This window comes from Dendrobium catenatum, unplaced genomic scaffold (genome assembly GCF_001605985.2).
Source record: "Dendrobium catenatum unplaced genomic scaffold, ASM160598v2 fragScaff_scaffold_264, whole genome shotgun sequence".
In the NCBI taxonomy this organism is placed as follows: domain Eukaryota; kingdom Viridiplantae; phylum Streptophyta; class Magnoliopsida; order Asparagales; family Orchidaceae; genus Dendrobium; species Dendrobium catenatum.
In genome coordinates, this window is record NW_021318726.1 from 2127909 (window position 1) to 2146539 (window position 18631).

At 35.8% G+C, this 18631-nt stretch overlaps 2 protein-coding genes across 2 annotated transcripts in view; one reads left to right on the top strand and one right to left on the bottom strand.

The window, feature by feature from the left end:
- Positions 1 to 12078: 12078 nt before the first annotated feature.
- On the bottom strand, positions 12079 to 12905 carry LOC110099134. The gene is made up of 2 exons (XM_020826213.2): positions 12643 to 12905; positions 12079 to 12524 (listed from the first exon to the last, which is right to left on the bottom strand). Exons 1-2 carry the CDS (start codon positions 12865 to 12867, stop codon positions 12243 to 12245), a joined length of 507 nt encoding a protein of 168 aa, XP_020681872.1. The 5' UTR covers positions 12868 to 12905; the 3' UTR covers positions 12079 to 12242.
- Positions 12906 to 17382: 4477 nt separating this feature from the next.
- LOC110099133 (calcium-transporting ATPase 4, endoplasmic reticulum-type-like) overlaps positions 17383 to 18631 on the top strand; it is an 8498-nt gene continuing 7249 nt past the window's right edge. Inside the window, exons 1-2 of the mRNA XM_020826212.1 lie at positions 17383 to 17543; positions 17658 to 17880. Coding sequence (XP_020681871.1) covers positions 17383 to 17543; positions 17658 to 17880 — 384 coding nt within the window. The remainder of the gene's footprint in view (positions 17544 to 17657; positions 17881 to 18631) is intronic.

The following is an 18631-nucleotide window of genomic DNA, read 5'->3' on the forward strand; positions in this document are numbered from 1 at the left end:
AATGAACTCTGTCTCGTACTGCATAACTGTCGTGCTCGCCTGAACTAGTCTGAAAAAAGCCTCTTGCATTAACTGTCATGTAGAAAGTGGTACAAATCATGCTTGAAATACATTAGAGAACTATTCCCATTTAATCAAAGAGTTTAACTTGCATTGAAATTTATCCTCCTGCTAGCCCATACACTAGTGCTCTGCCTCATAATCTACGAGAAAGACCACTAATGATACCTTCAACTCAGGAGGACACTATATACCATCAAATGTCTTCTCCAAACTCTTTAACCAGTCCTATGCTACCCTGAGCTCAATAGCACCCTCAAATCTCGGATACTTCAATCTCAAAAATATTTACAGATGTATGTCTAGATCATCAACTATCGCAAACAGGAACCCTGCCCTACGCCTCACCAATCAACTAGGCTAACAAATTGTGAAACTATATCAGATCCCATTATCAGAGTAGTACTATGCATAGGAGTTGCATTACTAGCACTCTATCCATTTGTCATATATGGGTATGACGGATCCATAGTCACATAGAATATGAAACTAAACGTACATGCACGCGAAACAAATAATAATGAACACACAAATAGACTCAAAACTACTCACTAGACTTACATATTAATTATTATAGCTTTATTTTACAATATGATTCCAAAACTATTACTCTGATACAACAACAGCTTATCATAAGTCAAACCGATCAAGATTGATCATATCATGTTGAGCTGTGACAGACAAATCTCAATATTTAGTTTTGGAATGTTTCAAATTTTCTTCCAATATTCATTATATATATATTATCTATTACAGACGACTAAAACATTCAAATACTGAAAATAAACTCATCTATGATATTTTTTTTATTTCATTAAAATATATATACACCACAGTATATGGCTATGTGTAGAAAAAATTCACATCAAATCACATAAATCAATCTAAATTTTGAAAATATTTTATTAAATATTTAAAATTAGTTAAATGAAATCTATTAAATTACTATACTGAAAAATGTAATACAAGCATAATAATTATTCAATTATAAAAAATAGTATTGAGTAGATGAATATAATATAATTCATATCACAGCACAATTCATATCACATTTCTTGGAAATAGATAAAATCTCATAGGATTCTGACCCCCTATGACTCTCTTTTGTGTTTATAGCAACAGAATATATCCATAAGCACTAGAACATGACATATAGCTATCAGAAAATACCTTATATACAACAAATTATTTCCTGACATAAACTTTATAAAATCTCAAAAGATTTTGGTAATCTCAGAACATAACTCTTTTTTTTTAATTACTTTATTTAATATTACTTAAAGATTAAGTACATATTATTTTAAATACCAACAATTTATTTAAATATCTCTCTTCACATCCATCTCTCCCTCCCTCTTTTCTCTCATTTCTTTTTTTCTCTCTCCTATATGTCTTCTATCCCAGTCTCCTCACATCTCTCTCTCCAAAATATTTCTCTCTTGTTTCAACTGAATGTGTCGAACAATTTGGTGTATTCATAACTCATTAAATTATTTGGCGCAATTAGATTGCGCCAAACAATTTGACAAATTTGCTTCATTTTTATTTTTTGATAATCATGTTTTTCTTTGCATAATAATCACTCTCCTTTTTGAAAATCCTCTATGTGAAATTATAGATTTAAGAAAATTATGAATTATGACCGCTCCCTATATGATAACATAAGGCTTTCTTTGAAACTTATTTCTTATTGATTTTTTTAAAAAAATTTCATAGCAAAATTTTTTAAAATTAAAAATTTTTGTGCTAAAAATTTATTTAAAAAACTGGATCAAATGAAGCCTAAACCTCCACTATGAGCTACGAGCCAATTATAGTTATATAGTGAACATAAATTAAAGCTTTAGTCAATTTGAAGATCATTTAAAATTGAAATTGAAGAAAAAAATGATTATAAATTTCCTAAAATCTTTTGAAGACGGTCATAGAGATATCGTTGGGCTCTAAAATTGGATTAATTATTCTATGCGGATCTCAGATGGGGAGATGAATGAGAGCTCGCCACATCATTTTTTGCTGTATACCGGTGTTGTGTATGGGTGACGTGGTGTGCTCTCATTCATCTTCGATGGTCCGACATCTGCATAGAAAAATTTCTTCCAAAATTGGCCCTCTGTGCGAGTCTATGTTTGCATTTTATAGTTTTTTATTAAATCAATACTATTTATTATTTATTATTTTATTAATTAAAAAATTAGTTAAAAAAATTTGGCATAGCTTGTGATGTGTTCAAGGCTTCAAGCTACAACATTCAGCCGGGCACAAAATTTATCTACATCAATTGAACGGTCAAGATGACGTTTCCAAGCCACTTCTCCAGTGCCCACGTAGTCTTCAAAATAGTATTAAAAAGTTTTGTAAGCCAATCTTGAAATATTTCTTTCAAATAAAAAAATTTATTTTAAAGATATATTTAATTTTAATTAAAGAAGTTTTTTTAATAATATAATATTTAAGGCTACTACATTTTGGAAGTTTGTCTAAAAAAAGCCAAGAGTAACTTATGGATTATTAGGTGAAAAAATTTTATTATAATATTTTCATTAAATTTTAATTTGTACAAAATTTACATTTTAAGTTTATTGGAATAACTTTTTGGTTGTTTTATTTTTCATACAACAATTAAGATTTTAATTTGTTACTATTTTTTATTGTTTTATAGTGCATTCTTATATTTTGGTTGTGAAAAGTTGATTTTTATTGCTTTTGTAAATATGTTATATATAAAGTAATTTTTTAAAGCTTTTATAGTAAGCAATTTCTCAACACAATTTTTTTTTGAAAACTATCAGAAATTGTGATTAAATAAAAATTTTGATTACTATTTGAACAATAAAGCAATAAGAAAAATGTTCAAAAATAAAGCCCAAAGTTTTGTTTTAAATTGCTTCCTTATTGCTTTATGAAGCAATTTTTTAATATAAGTTTTTTTTTTTTAATTTAAAATTTTGTACTAAAAACTGCATAAAAACATTAAAAAAGCTGTTCCAAATGAAACATAAGTTGATTTTTTCATGACAACTTCATAACTAGGGGTGTCAATTTCGGGTGACAAGACGGGTTCGGGTCGAACCCATAATTTATCCGGCATTATTATGGTCAACCCGAACTTGACTCGCTTCAGATCCGAGTCAACCCAACATGACCAGAGTGACCGGGGATGATAAAAAATTGCTAGTTTTCGGGTAAAAAACGGATCAATCTCGGGTTTCCAAAAAAATGAGTTTTCGGATAAAAAACAGGTCAATTTGGGCTTCTAGGTTAAATCGACCCGGTTTTTGAAACGAGTCAATTTGTTGAACCCATATATGACCCATTTTTTGTCCAAGTTTACCCTAACCTAAACTATTCGAGTCAGTTTTTCAGGTCGTGTCAAATATTGTCACTCCTATTTATAACAAACTTTATAAAACTCAAGAAGGAATCACAATGATAAAATTAAAATTCATTAATTATATATTACATCTATTTTATAATGAATTTAAATTAAATTTATAATAATTAAAATTTAATCATGATAATTAAAATCAATCTTATTTATTTTCATCTTGATATCCAATGAGTTAAATATGAACAAAATACCTATCATTTGCAGACCTACTTTGCAACCTTACTGCAAAAGATAGAGCTGCTCAACTGCGGATGCACTAATGCTTTAAAAAGGGCAAATAGAGCTGTTCCACACTTCCAATTCTCAAAATTTTATTACAAATTAAAGCATATTCTCAAAAAGAAAATTTCCCATATCCTTTATTTATTTAAGATCGTGTATTTTTATTTAAAAATTAAATTATTCATTAAAAGAAATTCTCACTCCCTCTCCTCTCATATTTTTATTTAAAAATTAAATTATTCATTAAAAGAAATTCTCACTCCCTCTCCTCTCATTCTCACTTCTCTTTAAAATCCTTCTAAGCCATTGCTCGCTACCCGGTCTTCCTCTTTCTGTTTCTCTCTCCTTCAAACTCCAAATCCGAATCCCCAATCCCTAGCTCGCCTCTTCTCTTCTCTGTTCTACCTCCGGAAACCCTCAATCCGGCGACGGAACCGCCTCTCCACAACAATGCACAGACAATCAGACTCCGATTTAACGAGCCTCGCCGCCTCCTCGCCTCCTCGATCTCCACGTCGACCGGTCTACTACGTCATGAGTCCTTCAAATCTCGACAATGAGAAGCTCTCGATCTTCGGCCTAAGCCCGGCTGGTTCCCCTGTTCATCAACATTACCACCAGCATCCGACCCACCATCGCTATGCCAGCTCCCCGATCCACCATTCTCGAGAATCTTCCACCACGCGGTTCTCTGCTTCGCTTAGGAATGGGTATTGGCGTAAGGTTCCTCAAGAAATACACGGAGGGGATCAGGAGGACGTGGAAAAGGAAGAAGAAGAAGAAGAGAGATGGGGTTTTCGTTTCTATGCCGTGATGTTTTCTGTCGGATTTTTTCTGCTGTTTAGCCTTTTCTCGATCATTCTCTGGGGGGCAAGTAAAGCTTACGAGCCCAAAATCACTATCAAGGTTCTTCCATCTCATTTCCATCCCTCATCTCATTTTCCCCTGTATTTTCCTTCTGTTATTTTAGATTTATGAAATTTTTGAAATTCTTCAAGTTTTCTAAGAATTGATGGCAATGTCTAGTTATATTACCGAAAATTTACTTTTCTAATTCGCAAAAAGTCATTTGATTCTGTAATAGAATACATAATGTGAAAATCATTATTATGTTTAATCCAAAGGCGAAGTTATTCTAGTGGTAATCGGTAGATTTACACATAAATTATACTGTTATTTCTGAAATAAATATCTTAATTTCCCATGAAACACGGAAAAGAACCCGAGACGACAAAAATTAGGTCTGGCGCATATATTTAAATATATTATTTTAAATTTGTTTTTCAGATTCAAAACAAGAAACCATCCTACGAGCGGATCTTTGGTACAGTTTATGAGGACATAAATGTTATTTTATGCTCGTCTGATCAGTCACCAAATGTTTTAGGAAGTATTTATTTTATTATTTAAAATGATATTCTTACCTAAAATAAATCCATTTTAGATTTTATCTTACGTTTTTCAAATAGCAAATTAATATTCTTATTTATTGGGCTATGCCCCAAATTTCCCTAAAAATATATATATATATATATATTCTTATTTATTGCTTTAAATTGTAATTTGCAGAGCCTGGTGTTCGAGCGATACAACATCCAAGCTGGAATGGACTTCACCGGCGTTCCCACAAAAATGATCTCGATCAATTCAACGGTGAAGATGAGGTTCAAGAATCCAGCGACCTTCTTTGGCGTCCACGTGTCATCCACTCCACTGCAGCTCTACTACTATGATCTAGTTATCGCGTCTGGCCACGTAAGCAATCCAATTCTCTTCTATTTTATCGGTTGTTTGATATAAACCATCCGATTTTCTTTAAAAGTACTGCCGTATAAATAAAAATAATTAAAACTTTATGTTATAATATTCTTAAATTAAATCAGCATGCGCTTTGAAAGGCGGAAGCCTATGGGCTTTAAAGGTGCAGAAACTGACAGCTTTGAAAAGTGTGCACAAATTGCGCTGAAAAGGAAATGGTTGGAGAGCGGGGACTGTGAAGACATTTCTCTTCTTCTTCATTTCCCTTTACACTTTACCGAAATTATTTAATGAAGGGCAAGTCATCGGGAACATATAATCGAATTACAATGAAATCCCTCAATTTATTAACAAAAAAATTAGAAATTAAAATCTTTGGGTTTGGATATGGAGAAATCATTCTGTGCGATGCCAAACTTAATTCTATAACCAGAGATCAATCATAACGAATCAGATCAGCTATATCGAGCGTGGCATCGAATGGTATCAGTGTTGAGCCGTGGTATTGACGTGGCTCATTCTGATTGGTCTCCGAATGACTTTGAATTGTTGAGGGAGTAACCAATTGACTTTGCTGGTAAATAAATGAACTGATAAATTTTATTTTGTACTTATCTCACAGTTCTGTTAATAGGGACATAAAATTTTAGTAAAAATATTATGTCATTATTTTGATTAATAAGATTTTATAAACGTTAAAATTAATTTTTTAAAAAGAAAATATAAATAAAAAAGATTAATTATTTAATTTGATATAAAAATTTGATTTCTAGTTATCCTTTGGGGAGAGAGAAATTACTCTTGTTGGAGTTCGGACGGTAAAAAAATCATCTGCATGTGAGTGAGTGTATATAGTATCCATATACATTATAAAATGATTAAATTATATACAAAATTATACTGTACAATCTTTATTGTCCGTAAGTAATAATTTTACTCTTAGGGGGTATTTATAAGATTTGAGTGATAGGAAAAGAATGCGTCAGTGACCTTAAAAAAAATACACTGCATTTTGCGATGTTTTGCTCCGCTTTGCTAGGGTTCTGCCGACCTTTCTTCTCCGACGAGGTTTGAGGGCTTTTTCTCCCCGGTTGTGGGTCAGGTATCTTTTCTCCCTCATGGCGTCTGTTCGTCTTCGCGATCCCGGTTTTTAAGTTGGGCTTCTGCGCCTCTCTCGTTTAAAGACGCTTTATCTGGTACTTCATCTTCTTTCCCTGATCTAAATGTTTCTTCGCATCGTGGCTTATCGGCTTTGTTAATTTATGAGGAAGAGGCGCGGTCGCTTGCTGCACCCTTCGAATTTGCTTTGGTTGGACGTTTTCCCGGTAGACGACCGTCGGTTGATGCTATTCGGAAGTTTTGCTTCAATTTAAAATTGATAGGGGATTTTTCGGTTACAGTTCTTAATAACCGGAATGTTTTGATTAAATTGTTGAATGATTTTGATTATTGTCGGATTTTCTCACATAGATCATATTTTGTTCAAAATTGCTATATGAAAGTGGTAAAATGGTCTTCCAACTTGGACGTTGAGGTTGATTCACCTATTGTACCTATCTGGATTTCTTTCCCCCTCCTTAGGCCGCATCTATTATCTCCTAAAATTTTGTTCGGATTAGGTTCGATTTTTTGTTGTCCTCTTAAGTCGGATATGGCGACTGCATCCGGCTCCCGTCCATCTTTGGCTCGTATCCTTGTTGAATTGGATGTTACAAAAAAACATGCTGATAAGAATTGGGTTGGCTCGGTAAAATCGGGCTATGTTCAGAATATAACTTTTGATGATATTCCTCATTTCTGTGTGCACTGTAATTCATTAGGTCATCTTAAGGATTTATGCCCTATCTTGCATCCTTCTATTAAAGTCCCTAAAACTGTGGTTGCTCAGTGCGGGAAGCTGGATTCGAGTGACCCTGTTGATGTTAATTTGGATCTCTCTAGGGAGGATAACGCTGTGCTAGCTGCTGATGTCAATATTTTGGATGTTGTAAATTTTTCGGAGGCTGCTGATACTGTTTTGTCTCCTAATGCTACTCCTTTTATTCCTTCGTGTGTGGTTGACGGTATTGGTCATATGGATGTGGTTGAGGATATTCCGGAAGTTGATCTGGTGTCGAAAGTTAGTGAAATGTTGGTTTCTACTCCTGTTAATGCTGCGCCTGTTTCTGATGAGTGTGGAAGGGGGCCCGGTGGTGTGGTTTATGGTGATTCGCCTGTTTTGGGTGTTGTGGAGGACTCTGATCGGCTTCAGATTAGTGTTTTGAAGGTGGACTCAAAGGTGAATGGTCAGGTGGTAAATGCGGATATGCAAGAATTGTTGACCAATTCTCAAAATTTGTTTAATGTTCCAGTTAAAGTAAAGGTGGATGATACTTCTGGAGTGAATATTAGGTCTGAAGTTGATTGGTTGAATAATTCGTCTGAATATGATTCTGATTCTGAGTCATATTCAGATCCTGAATATGAGCTCAAAATGGTGCGTGATAGACCTCTTAAGGTTGCTTCTCGGGGGAAATTTTGAAATAGAGGTGGCAGGAGAAGATAATTCCTTTTCATTTTGGATTATTTTTTGCGGTTGATCGGATTGCTCGTCGTTTTGGATTGGAGGTTGCGGGGCTATGATGTGGTTGGGGCTCGTGTCCTCGTCGGCTATCTTGTGGTAACTGTTGGTGATTTTCACTCTACTGAATGGTCATTGCGCGGATTCGAGGATGTTGGGAGTCTCAGCTATCTACTGAGCCCTCTTTTGGAATTTGTTTTTTCGTTTTTCATTGGGACTGTAGCTTTTATTTGGGGTTCTTCTCTTTCCGTTTACCTTTTTCCAGCTGTTGTACCTCCTTTTTTATAGTTAATATATTTGCTTTTTATTTAAAAAAAAAAAAGCGTCAGTTACCTTTCTCGCTTGTTGCCCGAAGGCAGCCTTTCTCAGGCCGTACATATCTTTGGTTACATTTTAAGACCCCTAAGGGCATCTCCAACCGAAAATCTCATTTTTCACTTCAAAATGCAGGGAAATCAAAAAATGCCGTGTTTCATCTCCAATCCAACGCCATTTTGTCGCTAAAATCGTTCGTTTTCTTTCGCGCCTTTGTTCCCAATCTGTTCGGCAGAGAGAAAAAAAATGGCGCAGATGAACAGTGCAACGCCAATATTGGCGTCGCACTGTTCATCCGCGATCAAATGGCGTCGAAGATGACGATCGGTTGGAGCAAAGTAATTGGAGATGCCCTAAGATCAAATTTCAATATTTTGGGCTCAGATTTGATACTTTTTGGCACAAATAAAATATCTTAAACTAGTTTTGAGCGCTTTTAGATAATTTTGAGTTGAGTTATTTGACAATATATTCTTTGAACTCAATTAAATGGTGAAATTATTATTGGTGATAAATTGTTTTATTCACAAATTTGAGGGAAAGTTTTCATTTATGCCTAATGTGTCCGCTTCTTGAAATATTCCTGAAGTTGTCTTACTCCCTAATATTTTTAAGATCCAAATAAATTTTTGATTATGTAAAATAAATAAGGCATCTTTTTTCACCTCCGGAGAGAACTTTGGAGAGAATAGCTGGACTTAAGTGAAAATACTAGAGCTTTGAATACTATTTGGAACCCCAATTAATCAGCTTTAGGATTCCATATGTCTAGACTTCTCTACTATCCTATTTCTCTCTAGCCAGGAGAATAATCACATCGAACACCCTCCAATTAATCAACATTATGCCTCTGCTAGTTACTACCAATCGATGTTTGATGTTAGTCATTGCCAACATTCTCTAACATTCTCACCATGATCATATGAGACAACTCTTATGATCTAATCATTGTAATCATGTCTTCTTTGATTGAAGAATGGTACTTTAATGTTGATGCATAATAAAAAAATTCACTTGAAACTCAGATGCATTTTTGAAATAATCTTGATGCATATTTGAATGGATAACTTTCAAAATTGAATTTATAATAATATAAACACCCAATTATAGAAATTTGAGACAAAATAGTTGAGAGAAAGAGGAAAGGAGGTTAGCTAGCAAGCTAGAATAAAGCCCACATGCTACATTCCAAAAATTAGGCAGGGAAACCAGCCTTTATTTACAGGGAAACAAAGGGTAAAAGAACAATAAAAGCAGGTAGGAGCGCCTCAAAATTGTATCAGACAGGGGCCAAAGTGACAGTTGTTAAGGGGGAAAAAAAATTGTTGACATATTATTTATGTATCTTCTAAGATTGTGACTCAGTATTGTTTTCGTCCTAAAATAAATGTAAAAATTTTTAGTGGGTAAAAAATATCTTGCACATTTTGTGCTGTTTTTTTAATATTAACGTAGAGTGAATAATATATTTGTTTAAATGCATTGTACAATTTGTGTTAATTGGCTCGTACAGTCGTACATTTAATATTTCCCTTTTTTTTGTTTCTGTCGGTGTTTTTGTACGATAGTTAAACTTAAGCTATGTTAGAGATAATTTTCTCACTATTTTACTTATCATAAAATAATAACAGTTTTATTTGATAATTATTTTACTATTATTTCTCATTTTTTTTAATTTGTATAATACAACAACAACAACAACAACATCAAGCCTTTATCCCACTACGTGGGGTCGGCTACATGAATCCTTTTTCTCCATTAACGCAACCCTCCACTTTTCTCATCCAGGACTTGGGACCTGGCAACGGCAGTGTTAATTTGAAAATATTTTTAATTTGTATAATAAAAAAATATTTTTTTTATTATTTTTATTGTTATAGGCAAGCTTATTGCTTCGATTTTTATTGTCCAAAATTTCAAAAATATAATTAAAATTCTATATATACTTAATATGAAAATTAATAGCACTGTTATTAATTTTATTATTTTTTTCTAAACAATACAAACTCTTCAATTCTCCGCATAATTTTTTTTAATCTACCCCCTATAATTATTGTCCACCAACGCCAACCTCTCTAATTGCAGATGAAGGAGTTCTATGCGTCGCGGAAGAACGAACGCTTGGTGACGGCTGTTGTGCTTGGCAAAGAAGTCCCGGTCTACGGTGGCGGCGCCACCCTCACCAGCCACAATAACGGCGAGCCACCGGCGGTGGTGCCGTTTAGGCTCACATTCGTCGTCCGCGCTCGCGCCAACGTTCTCGGCCGGCTGGTTCGGTCCAAATTCTACCGGACGGTTCGGTGCTCGGTCTTCCTTCATGAGTCGCGCCTTGGCCGGCCGGTCGACCTTCGCCGCGCATGTGAGTACGATTGAGAGGCGGAGGGCGGGACCGCGGTGGGGTTCCTCGAGGGTTGGCTTTAAGGATAAGCCGGGAGCATAGCCCGGGATTTTTTTTGTTGGTTGGTATAATTTTAGGTTTTTTTGCTTGAATCACGGCCTCCTGGTCTGTACTGGGGATCGACCGTTAAGTCGTTTAAATGCTACCGGATCGAGATTTTAGATTTCATATGTTGTAGTCACCTTCTATTTAATTTATTATGATGTCTAGAGTCAAAATATAAAGGAAAATAAATACTTCAAGATTTATTAATGCCAAATATATTGGTGAATTTCAAAAAGTTTAAGTTCAGCTTTAAAGTTCATATTAACTAATGTGTTTTATTTCAGACAATTTTAATACAAATTTCTTTTAAATTTAAATTTGTTAAAATTAAGATATGATCTAAATATTTTAATAATAAAGTTTAAATTTTTAATCAATTCAACTAGTTCTGACAGTTGCTGACTTATTATTTTTTTATACATTTAGGTCAATAATTACAAATTTATACACATATTTCATACATAAAGACTCAAACCTAAGATCTCTTAGTTAGTAACTTAAACTCTCAATTAATAGGCTAATATGAGTTGCTCTCAACATGCTTTAATATGATGGTATTATAGGAAGGTCCTACATCAGCTCTATCTTCTGGTGCAAAGTTTTTTGTTTTGTTTGATTTTTTTAATTTTTTTCTAAAATTTTTGAAGAGTTATTACGTGCTGTCATCGGATGGTTCAAAGATGAATTATTAATTATGTACCACGTCACCTTGGTATACAACAATCAGTGATATGGCGTGTCCTGATTCGCTTCTGGAAGGTGTCTAGTGATCATACGTAATAATTTCACATGTTCATGCAAATATTAGTCTCTCTAAGCGATGGAGCAATCTTGCACATCCGTCTTAAAAAAATTAAATATTGTTGGGCATTGTAGAAGTGTTGGAGTAGTTGGATCAAATTTATGTACCTCTCTAAGCATGATTGGGAAAAGACAGACACATTAGCTTGATAACAATGAAGATGATAAATAATAGTTGAAACAAGAGAATAATGAAGTTGCTACTAAATAACCAACAACGAAAAATGTAGAAATTTTGTTATCAATTAGTACGAGCCACAATAAATAGCTCAATATGCGGTGAAAGTATTCGTAGAACCAAGTCGTTAAATATGACTAATGATGATAGCTATGAATCCGACTCAGACAATAATACTTATGATTCAAACAAAATGTAAGATTTAACTCTAATATATGTACAAATTTAACATTTGAACAAAAATAACTAAAGCATTATTAAGCTTCAACCAGATCATATAACAATAAATACACTTAAAATAAATCAAAGGGAAATTATTAAGTGACTATTGTTCATATATATTTGAAGCCTTGGATTTATTATATTGATATTTACTATTCTATATACCAATACTACTATAACATCGATCAATACATAATAATAAGACTAACACTGATAAAAATCATAATTTCAATCCGAACAAGAACAAGAAAACATAAATCGATCATTGAATGAAACATTCATAAATGTGTATTTAGGTCCACTTCTCTATGATCTTCTTCAAAAATCCTTTCTTCTCCTTTCTTTCCAGCAGCGATCCTTCCATCTTCTCCTCCCACATCGCCTCCTCCATTGCCACCCTCTCGATCTCCACATTTGTGTCTTCCTCCTCAATCGCCATTTCCTTCACATCTCCCTTCTTCTTATGTTGTTCTGCATACATTTTATCCTCGGTCTCATACTTCAAATTCATCATATTTTTCTTCTCATTTTGCTCCTCTGTCCCTCCCTCTTCGATTTCATCATCTTCGTCATTCTGAGAAAAAAACAACTTGTATGAAAATCCTAGCCATCCAATTCACTTTGGCTGGTCATGATTCATTGCTTCAACTTATAAAATAATTCTGGATAAAATAACAAGATATAAAGCTTACAGAGTAACAATAAATTCCATGCTTCTCCTCATCTTCGTTCCTCTGGCCATTGTTGAGGTTGATCTTGTTGACGACGGTGACCAGAACCTCCGGCTTCTGTTTTGGCTGCTTGGTTTCACCCTCTTCCATGTTTTCCTTGAAATAATCGAACAACTCCCGGTCGATTACCTCCCCGTCTCCCTCCTGCACGCTCACAACCCGTTCGTTGAGCTCCTTACCCGCCATTGCCAGATTTGACTGAGCTCAGATGGAAAAGAATGCTCTAATCCGCTGGCTTTATATAGGTTTCAAAAGGCAGAATTTTGAAGAAGGAAATTATAGGAGAAAGGAATAAGAAAAGTATAATTTTTTTTAAATATAAACTTCTGTGCTAAAAAAGAAAAGAATGCAGTTATGTTTCACATAGGAACTCCTCATATGATTTGGATCCAATGCGATTGGGTTTCTTTGGGGTATTAGCGTGATTATAAATTTGTATAATTAGGGAAGAAATATCAATAAATTTCCTCAAATTAAGGCTTTGTTTGGGATGGCTTTTTTATTGCTTCTTAAAATAATTTTTTAGTTTAAAGATTAAAAATTTTATACGAAAAAGCTGCTTAAAAAAACAGTAAGAAAGTGGTCCCAAACGAAGCCTAATTTTTTTGCCCCAAATTTTGAATCTCATTTTAAAAGATAAATTGAAGAATATTGATGATAGTTAAAACCATCTTATAGCCACTAAACAAATAACAAATCTTCCTCATTAAGACGCTTTTGATATAGACTAATAAAAAATCCTCTAAAAATTGGAGCAATATATGAAATTTTTCATTGTAAAATGTCATAAGAAATTTATGCCTAAAATATGCTCATCATCATATTCATTAATCAATGTTTGCTACTATGGATGATAGAGTGTATGTCATCTATGTTACCGTAGAATATAATGGAGTACATGTGAACATGATGATAATCTATTTGGATTCTTATTCAGGTTTCATTTGAGATGACTTTCTTACTACTTTTTAAAGCAGTTTTTTAGTAAAAAAACAAAAAATTATACTAGAAAGCTACTTTAAAAGCAATAAGAAAGCCGTCCCAAACGAAGTCTCAATCTCATGCACTTTTGAAAGGTGGGATGGCTACAGATTGATATTCAACATGTGGATCGGAGAAGAGTGCTCAAATGCTTTGTGATCCTTCTGTCACATCTCATTTTGACTCGCCTTAATCAACTTGAGGTGTAACATAGATTAAAAATCCGTTTAGATACATTTTTCTTTATTAAGAATACTTCGTTGTACTTTAAAAGGTTGAAAAATAAAGAAAATTAATCAAAATAAGTTGAAATCGAAAGAAATGAATAGCAAAATAGATTTATGGTGCTCTAAGGGTTCACAAAGTACAAGGATGTTGATGAAGACATGCTCAATGTACAAAAATTTGATTGACCCACCAATTTATGCTTTAATAAAATACATATTTGAGATTCATAAGCTGTACCAAATTAAGCTTTAATCTCTGAACATCAATAACTTAATGATTTTATGTAATGATATAGTGTTTTATATATACTAATTTAAAAGCTCTAGTGTAATATAAATCTTAAATGTTCTTCAAGATTTAAAAATACAACAGTTAGCAGCCCTATGGAAGAGCAATAGTGTAATGTGCTGGGTTACAGATTTGATTTAGGAGATATTATTCTGTGCGGACACCGGATAGTGAGAATCATCTGATTTTCTCTCTGTGAATAGTAAAAGCGAAATTTACAGAGACAAATCGGACGGTTCTCCCGTCTGGTGTCCGCATAGAATAATTTATCTTGGCTTAGAGGCAGCAAGATCCTTGGAGTGGGCACTATTACTGGGCTGGCTTTGCCTTGGTCGCAAGTGATGGAATCCAATTCCATGGAAGTCTGGGAAGTAAGGTAAGGGATGCCTTTTGTGTTTTAGTGCAAAGGCAATATCAGCAGCATCTTGTTTCCTTCTCTATGCCGAAAGGCTCAATTAAGACTTTTATAATATCAAGGATTTTGATTTCTAAATACAGATAAATTGGTTAATATTAAAATAGATTTTAAATTTTTTAAAAGGAGTATTATCGCATGCTAGAAAATTTGAGTCGTTAGAGTATTTATTTCACTTATCAACGTTGTACTAAAATTCATTAATTATAGATAAAAATAGTAAGATTAGAATTTTCTTATGTGGAAAATCTAAACAGGGAAAAATAATCATGATGTTTGACCAAGATGAAAAATCTATTATATATTAAAAGATATAATAGTCTTTCCTTCATCACAGTAGAAGAAGAAGATGATGATTACTTGAGAATAAGATGTCTCATTTCTTTTATAAAGGTCAATGGAATTCAAGTGTACATAGATCTAACACCTAACAAAAGGGCGTGATTTTTTAATAGAGACTATAGAAAGTAAGTGTCAATAGGTGGAGCTATATCCAAAAACAAGATTAAATATAGTCAAAATTTTGGAGATGGTGATGATTACTGATGGCGATTGTCAGTGACAATGGTGGTTGTCGTCGGCCGCAATAGCTAAGAAATACAAGAGAACTCTCTAGTTCTCTCCTTTCTTTCTTGATGCGGAGCATTTTAAGCTTGAAGTATTCCTTAGGATATCTTATCTAGTTTGTTATGAGTTTTTCTAGAATCTTCTATAGCTAGTTTATATAGGTATGTTTTGTAGTAGGATGACTCATTGAAGAATATTATGACATTTTAAAGCTTTGAAGCTTTTGTTCCTCTTCTTCCCTGGATTGGGATCGAAATCCTTCTTGCAGGTCGATTCTTCTCACGATCCACTACATCAGTTGGTATCACAACCTGGAGTATGCGAATATCGATGGACTGCGGAAGAAGGTCGGCTGTCGACGACGATCGAAGCCGCAGAATAAGATTGGCGGTCGACGACGATCAACGCCGAGGAAGGTGGGCTGTCGACGATGCTCGAAGCCGGATCGCCTTCTATCAAGCTCAAGCGAAGGAATCACTCGATCGGGTAGACAAAAACCTTCGGGCAATAAGGAAGATGTGAATGTCGTCGGCAACCACACCGAGGTATTCATCTTCGCCTTCCCTCTTCTACTCTGCTTCTCGCAAAGGGATCCGTAACCGATTGTTGTTGACGACTACCCTCCGCTCGAACTCACTCTCCGATGGCGTGACCCGCTGCGAGAGTATCCGCCGCTCGAGCTTCCTCTCAGCTGGCGTGACCCCCCTCCGCTTCAATGCCAGATTTGTGATCCCAAACAACACCAACGTCCTCGGACACAGCTCGTCAATTCCCTTACCGAACCCGTGCCTCCACCACCTCCGTTACTGCCTACTCCTTACCCCAAACCCTCTCCCGCTTTCGTTCAAACCGCACTTCTGCTCCCGCTACTACCCCCGCTACCGCTCCGACTCAACTCTCGTGACTCCGATTCCACACAGATCCGCACACCCCCAGCATGCCCAACCTCGCTTTCACCTCTAGATCTGCCCGTTGTTGTCCCTCTAATCAATCCGCTATATTCCGCCACCGCTTTCACCTCTGGAATGCATTCCGGCCTCGACCCGATCCACTCCAGCCCAAGAAGGCCGTATGCAGATAACATCCCATACCTGAACCTTCGCGACAATATCAAACTCGTCAGATTGGCCTGATCACCTTCGCTCCCACACAACATGCCCGCTCTAACTGACGATTCATATCCTCCTGATCGCACAGTCCACAACCATCATGCGGCCGTCGTCCATGACTCGTCACTTTCATTCCCTTCACTCCTGTCTTCCGCTCGTATCCCTCTCCTGTGTATCCAATCATCAGGTTTGCCCAGCACTCCCGCTCCGTCACCCACCTCCTTCAGTGCACCCGCACAACCGATTAGATCTACTTCTCCTTCTATTATCAAAGAATTGGAAGAAGAGATGGAGAAGTTACATGAGCAGAGGGCTGTTGTGATTGAGGAAAGAAGAGCTGCTGCTATTACTGATGAGAATGTTGGGTTAGAAGCTGCAGTAAGTGCAGCGCGTTCCGTTCTAGATAAAGGCTCCAGCTTTGCTTATATAGCTGCAGCGCACAGTGAAGCTCTGGCTTCTCTGACAGCTGGCCGAGAAATTTCAAGCTTGCCTGTTTAGTTAGATGAGTATGGCAGGGATGTTAACCTACAAAAGCATATGGATTTTGTTAGGAGGGCTGATGCTAAAAAGTGCATAAAGGTTCAGGCTAAGGCTAAGAGGTTGTCGTTCATTGCAAAGGGAGTCGGTGATTCTCAGCAGGTTGAAGGTGAGGTATCATGTGATGAAAGTGATAGTGAAATTAGTGCTTATCAATCAAGAAGGAATGAGTTGCTCCAAAATGTTGAACAAGTTTTTAGTGATGCAGTTGATAAATATTCCAAACTTTCCTTTGTCAAGGAAAGACTTGAAAGGTGGAAGAAATGTCGTCTTCCTAGTTATCAAGATGCATATATATCTCTAAGCGTACCGTACATATTTTCTCCTTATGTAAGACTAGAGCTTCTGAAGTGGGATCATTTGTATAAGACAATGGATTTCTTTGACATGAACACTGCACGAAACCTGTTTGAACAAATGCTTGTTAAGAATACACATTCATACATTGTAATAATCACAGCTAATACTCATGATGGATTCACTGATGAAGCATAGGCCCTGTTCCACCTGATGCTGGATATCTTCTGTAATGACGCAAACATCACACATTGTGGTAATCGATTTATTTCCAGTGGTATGCCGGCCGCTTTGAAGGTTCTTGTTGAAAAAATGGGGCTTCCAGGAGGATATCCGGCATCGTCTACTCCATCTTTCAATATATTGAGATGCTGTGAATGGTGGAAGGGAATTGAACAAAGGATTGCAACTCTTGAGTTTGATCAGGCTCGCAAATCAATGTGAGTGTTAGTAAAGTCAGATAAAGGAACTATTTCCCTACTTGTAAAGGGAGCTGTTGAAAGTTTGTTGGAGAGAAGTTCCTACATTCAGTTGCTAGATGGTTTTGTTGTCAGGCTGGTTGAAAGTTCAAAATCTCTAATTTTACGAGCTGTTCACGAGATGTCAACGAATGCCTTACGTTGTCTGGGATTTTCTTACAAGGACGATGTTGCTGACTTCATTAATTATGACGATGAAGGCCATCCTGCTCATAAGCTTTTTCTTGATCCTTCTAATTATGCTTTTATAGAAAGTGATCTCATATTTGCTGGTTTGGTTGGTGTGGGTCTCCGAAAGGTTTCTGCTCGTGTGGTTCGAATGCAAAGAGTACGATCACACTATCCCGTAGGATAAAGTGGTCGTAGACCTTTACACTCGGCACAAGCAGGCCGATGGAAGAGCAGATGGAGTTATAAATACGATTAGCCATGGAGGATAGCGGCTTTCACCTACCAACCTCGATGGATAATAATATCTATAACCCAAAAGTTCACGAGATTTCCCCCATTCGGTACATCAGCTCGAATGGAGTTTATTTGATTGTGGGGATCGGTTTCCTACGGGCGCAAGCCCCCGTAGTTAATTACATCTTAGACCTTGATCTAAGAAAACTCTCGATTAGGGATGTTAGATTATCTTCTCGAATGGGTTTAGTGCGAAGGGTTTCCTAGGTTTTCCTAATCAAAGTGGAAGAAGGTCCCAATTTGGTTCGATCAGATCACACAAGGTTCAGTCAACATCCGGTAGGCTAAAAGAAGTGGAAACTAGAGAAAAAGAAGAGAAGCAGAACATACAGCCGTACATGAGAGAAAGAGGGAGGTGGCGTCATCTATGTGACGCAGATGGGTAGGATTTATAGCCTCTGGAAAAGTAGAGAACTAACCCACCAATAAGGTGTGTAGGGGTACACTCGTACCCCTCACCTTTAGATCCTAAATCTATAAAAGATGTAGTATCGTACATACGATACTAACATCTACGACCTAGCTAATGCGATTTGGACTTACTCCTTGTCTGACAAAGGAAGCCAGCTAAAACCACCTAATCG

Coding starts and splice junctions, on each gene's coding strand:
- LOC110099134 (XM_020826213.2), bottom strand. CDS start 12,867: ATGGCGGGTAAGGAGCTCAACGAACGGGTTGTGAGCGTGCAGGAGGGA. Junction 12,525..12,642: donor ATGGAATTTATTGTTACTCT/GTAAGCTTTATA, acceptor TTTTTTTCTCAG/AATGACGAAGATGATGAAAT.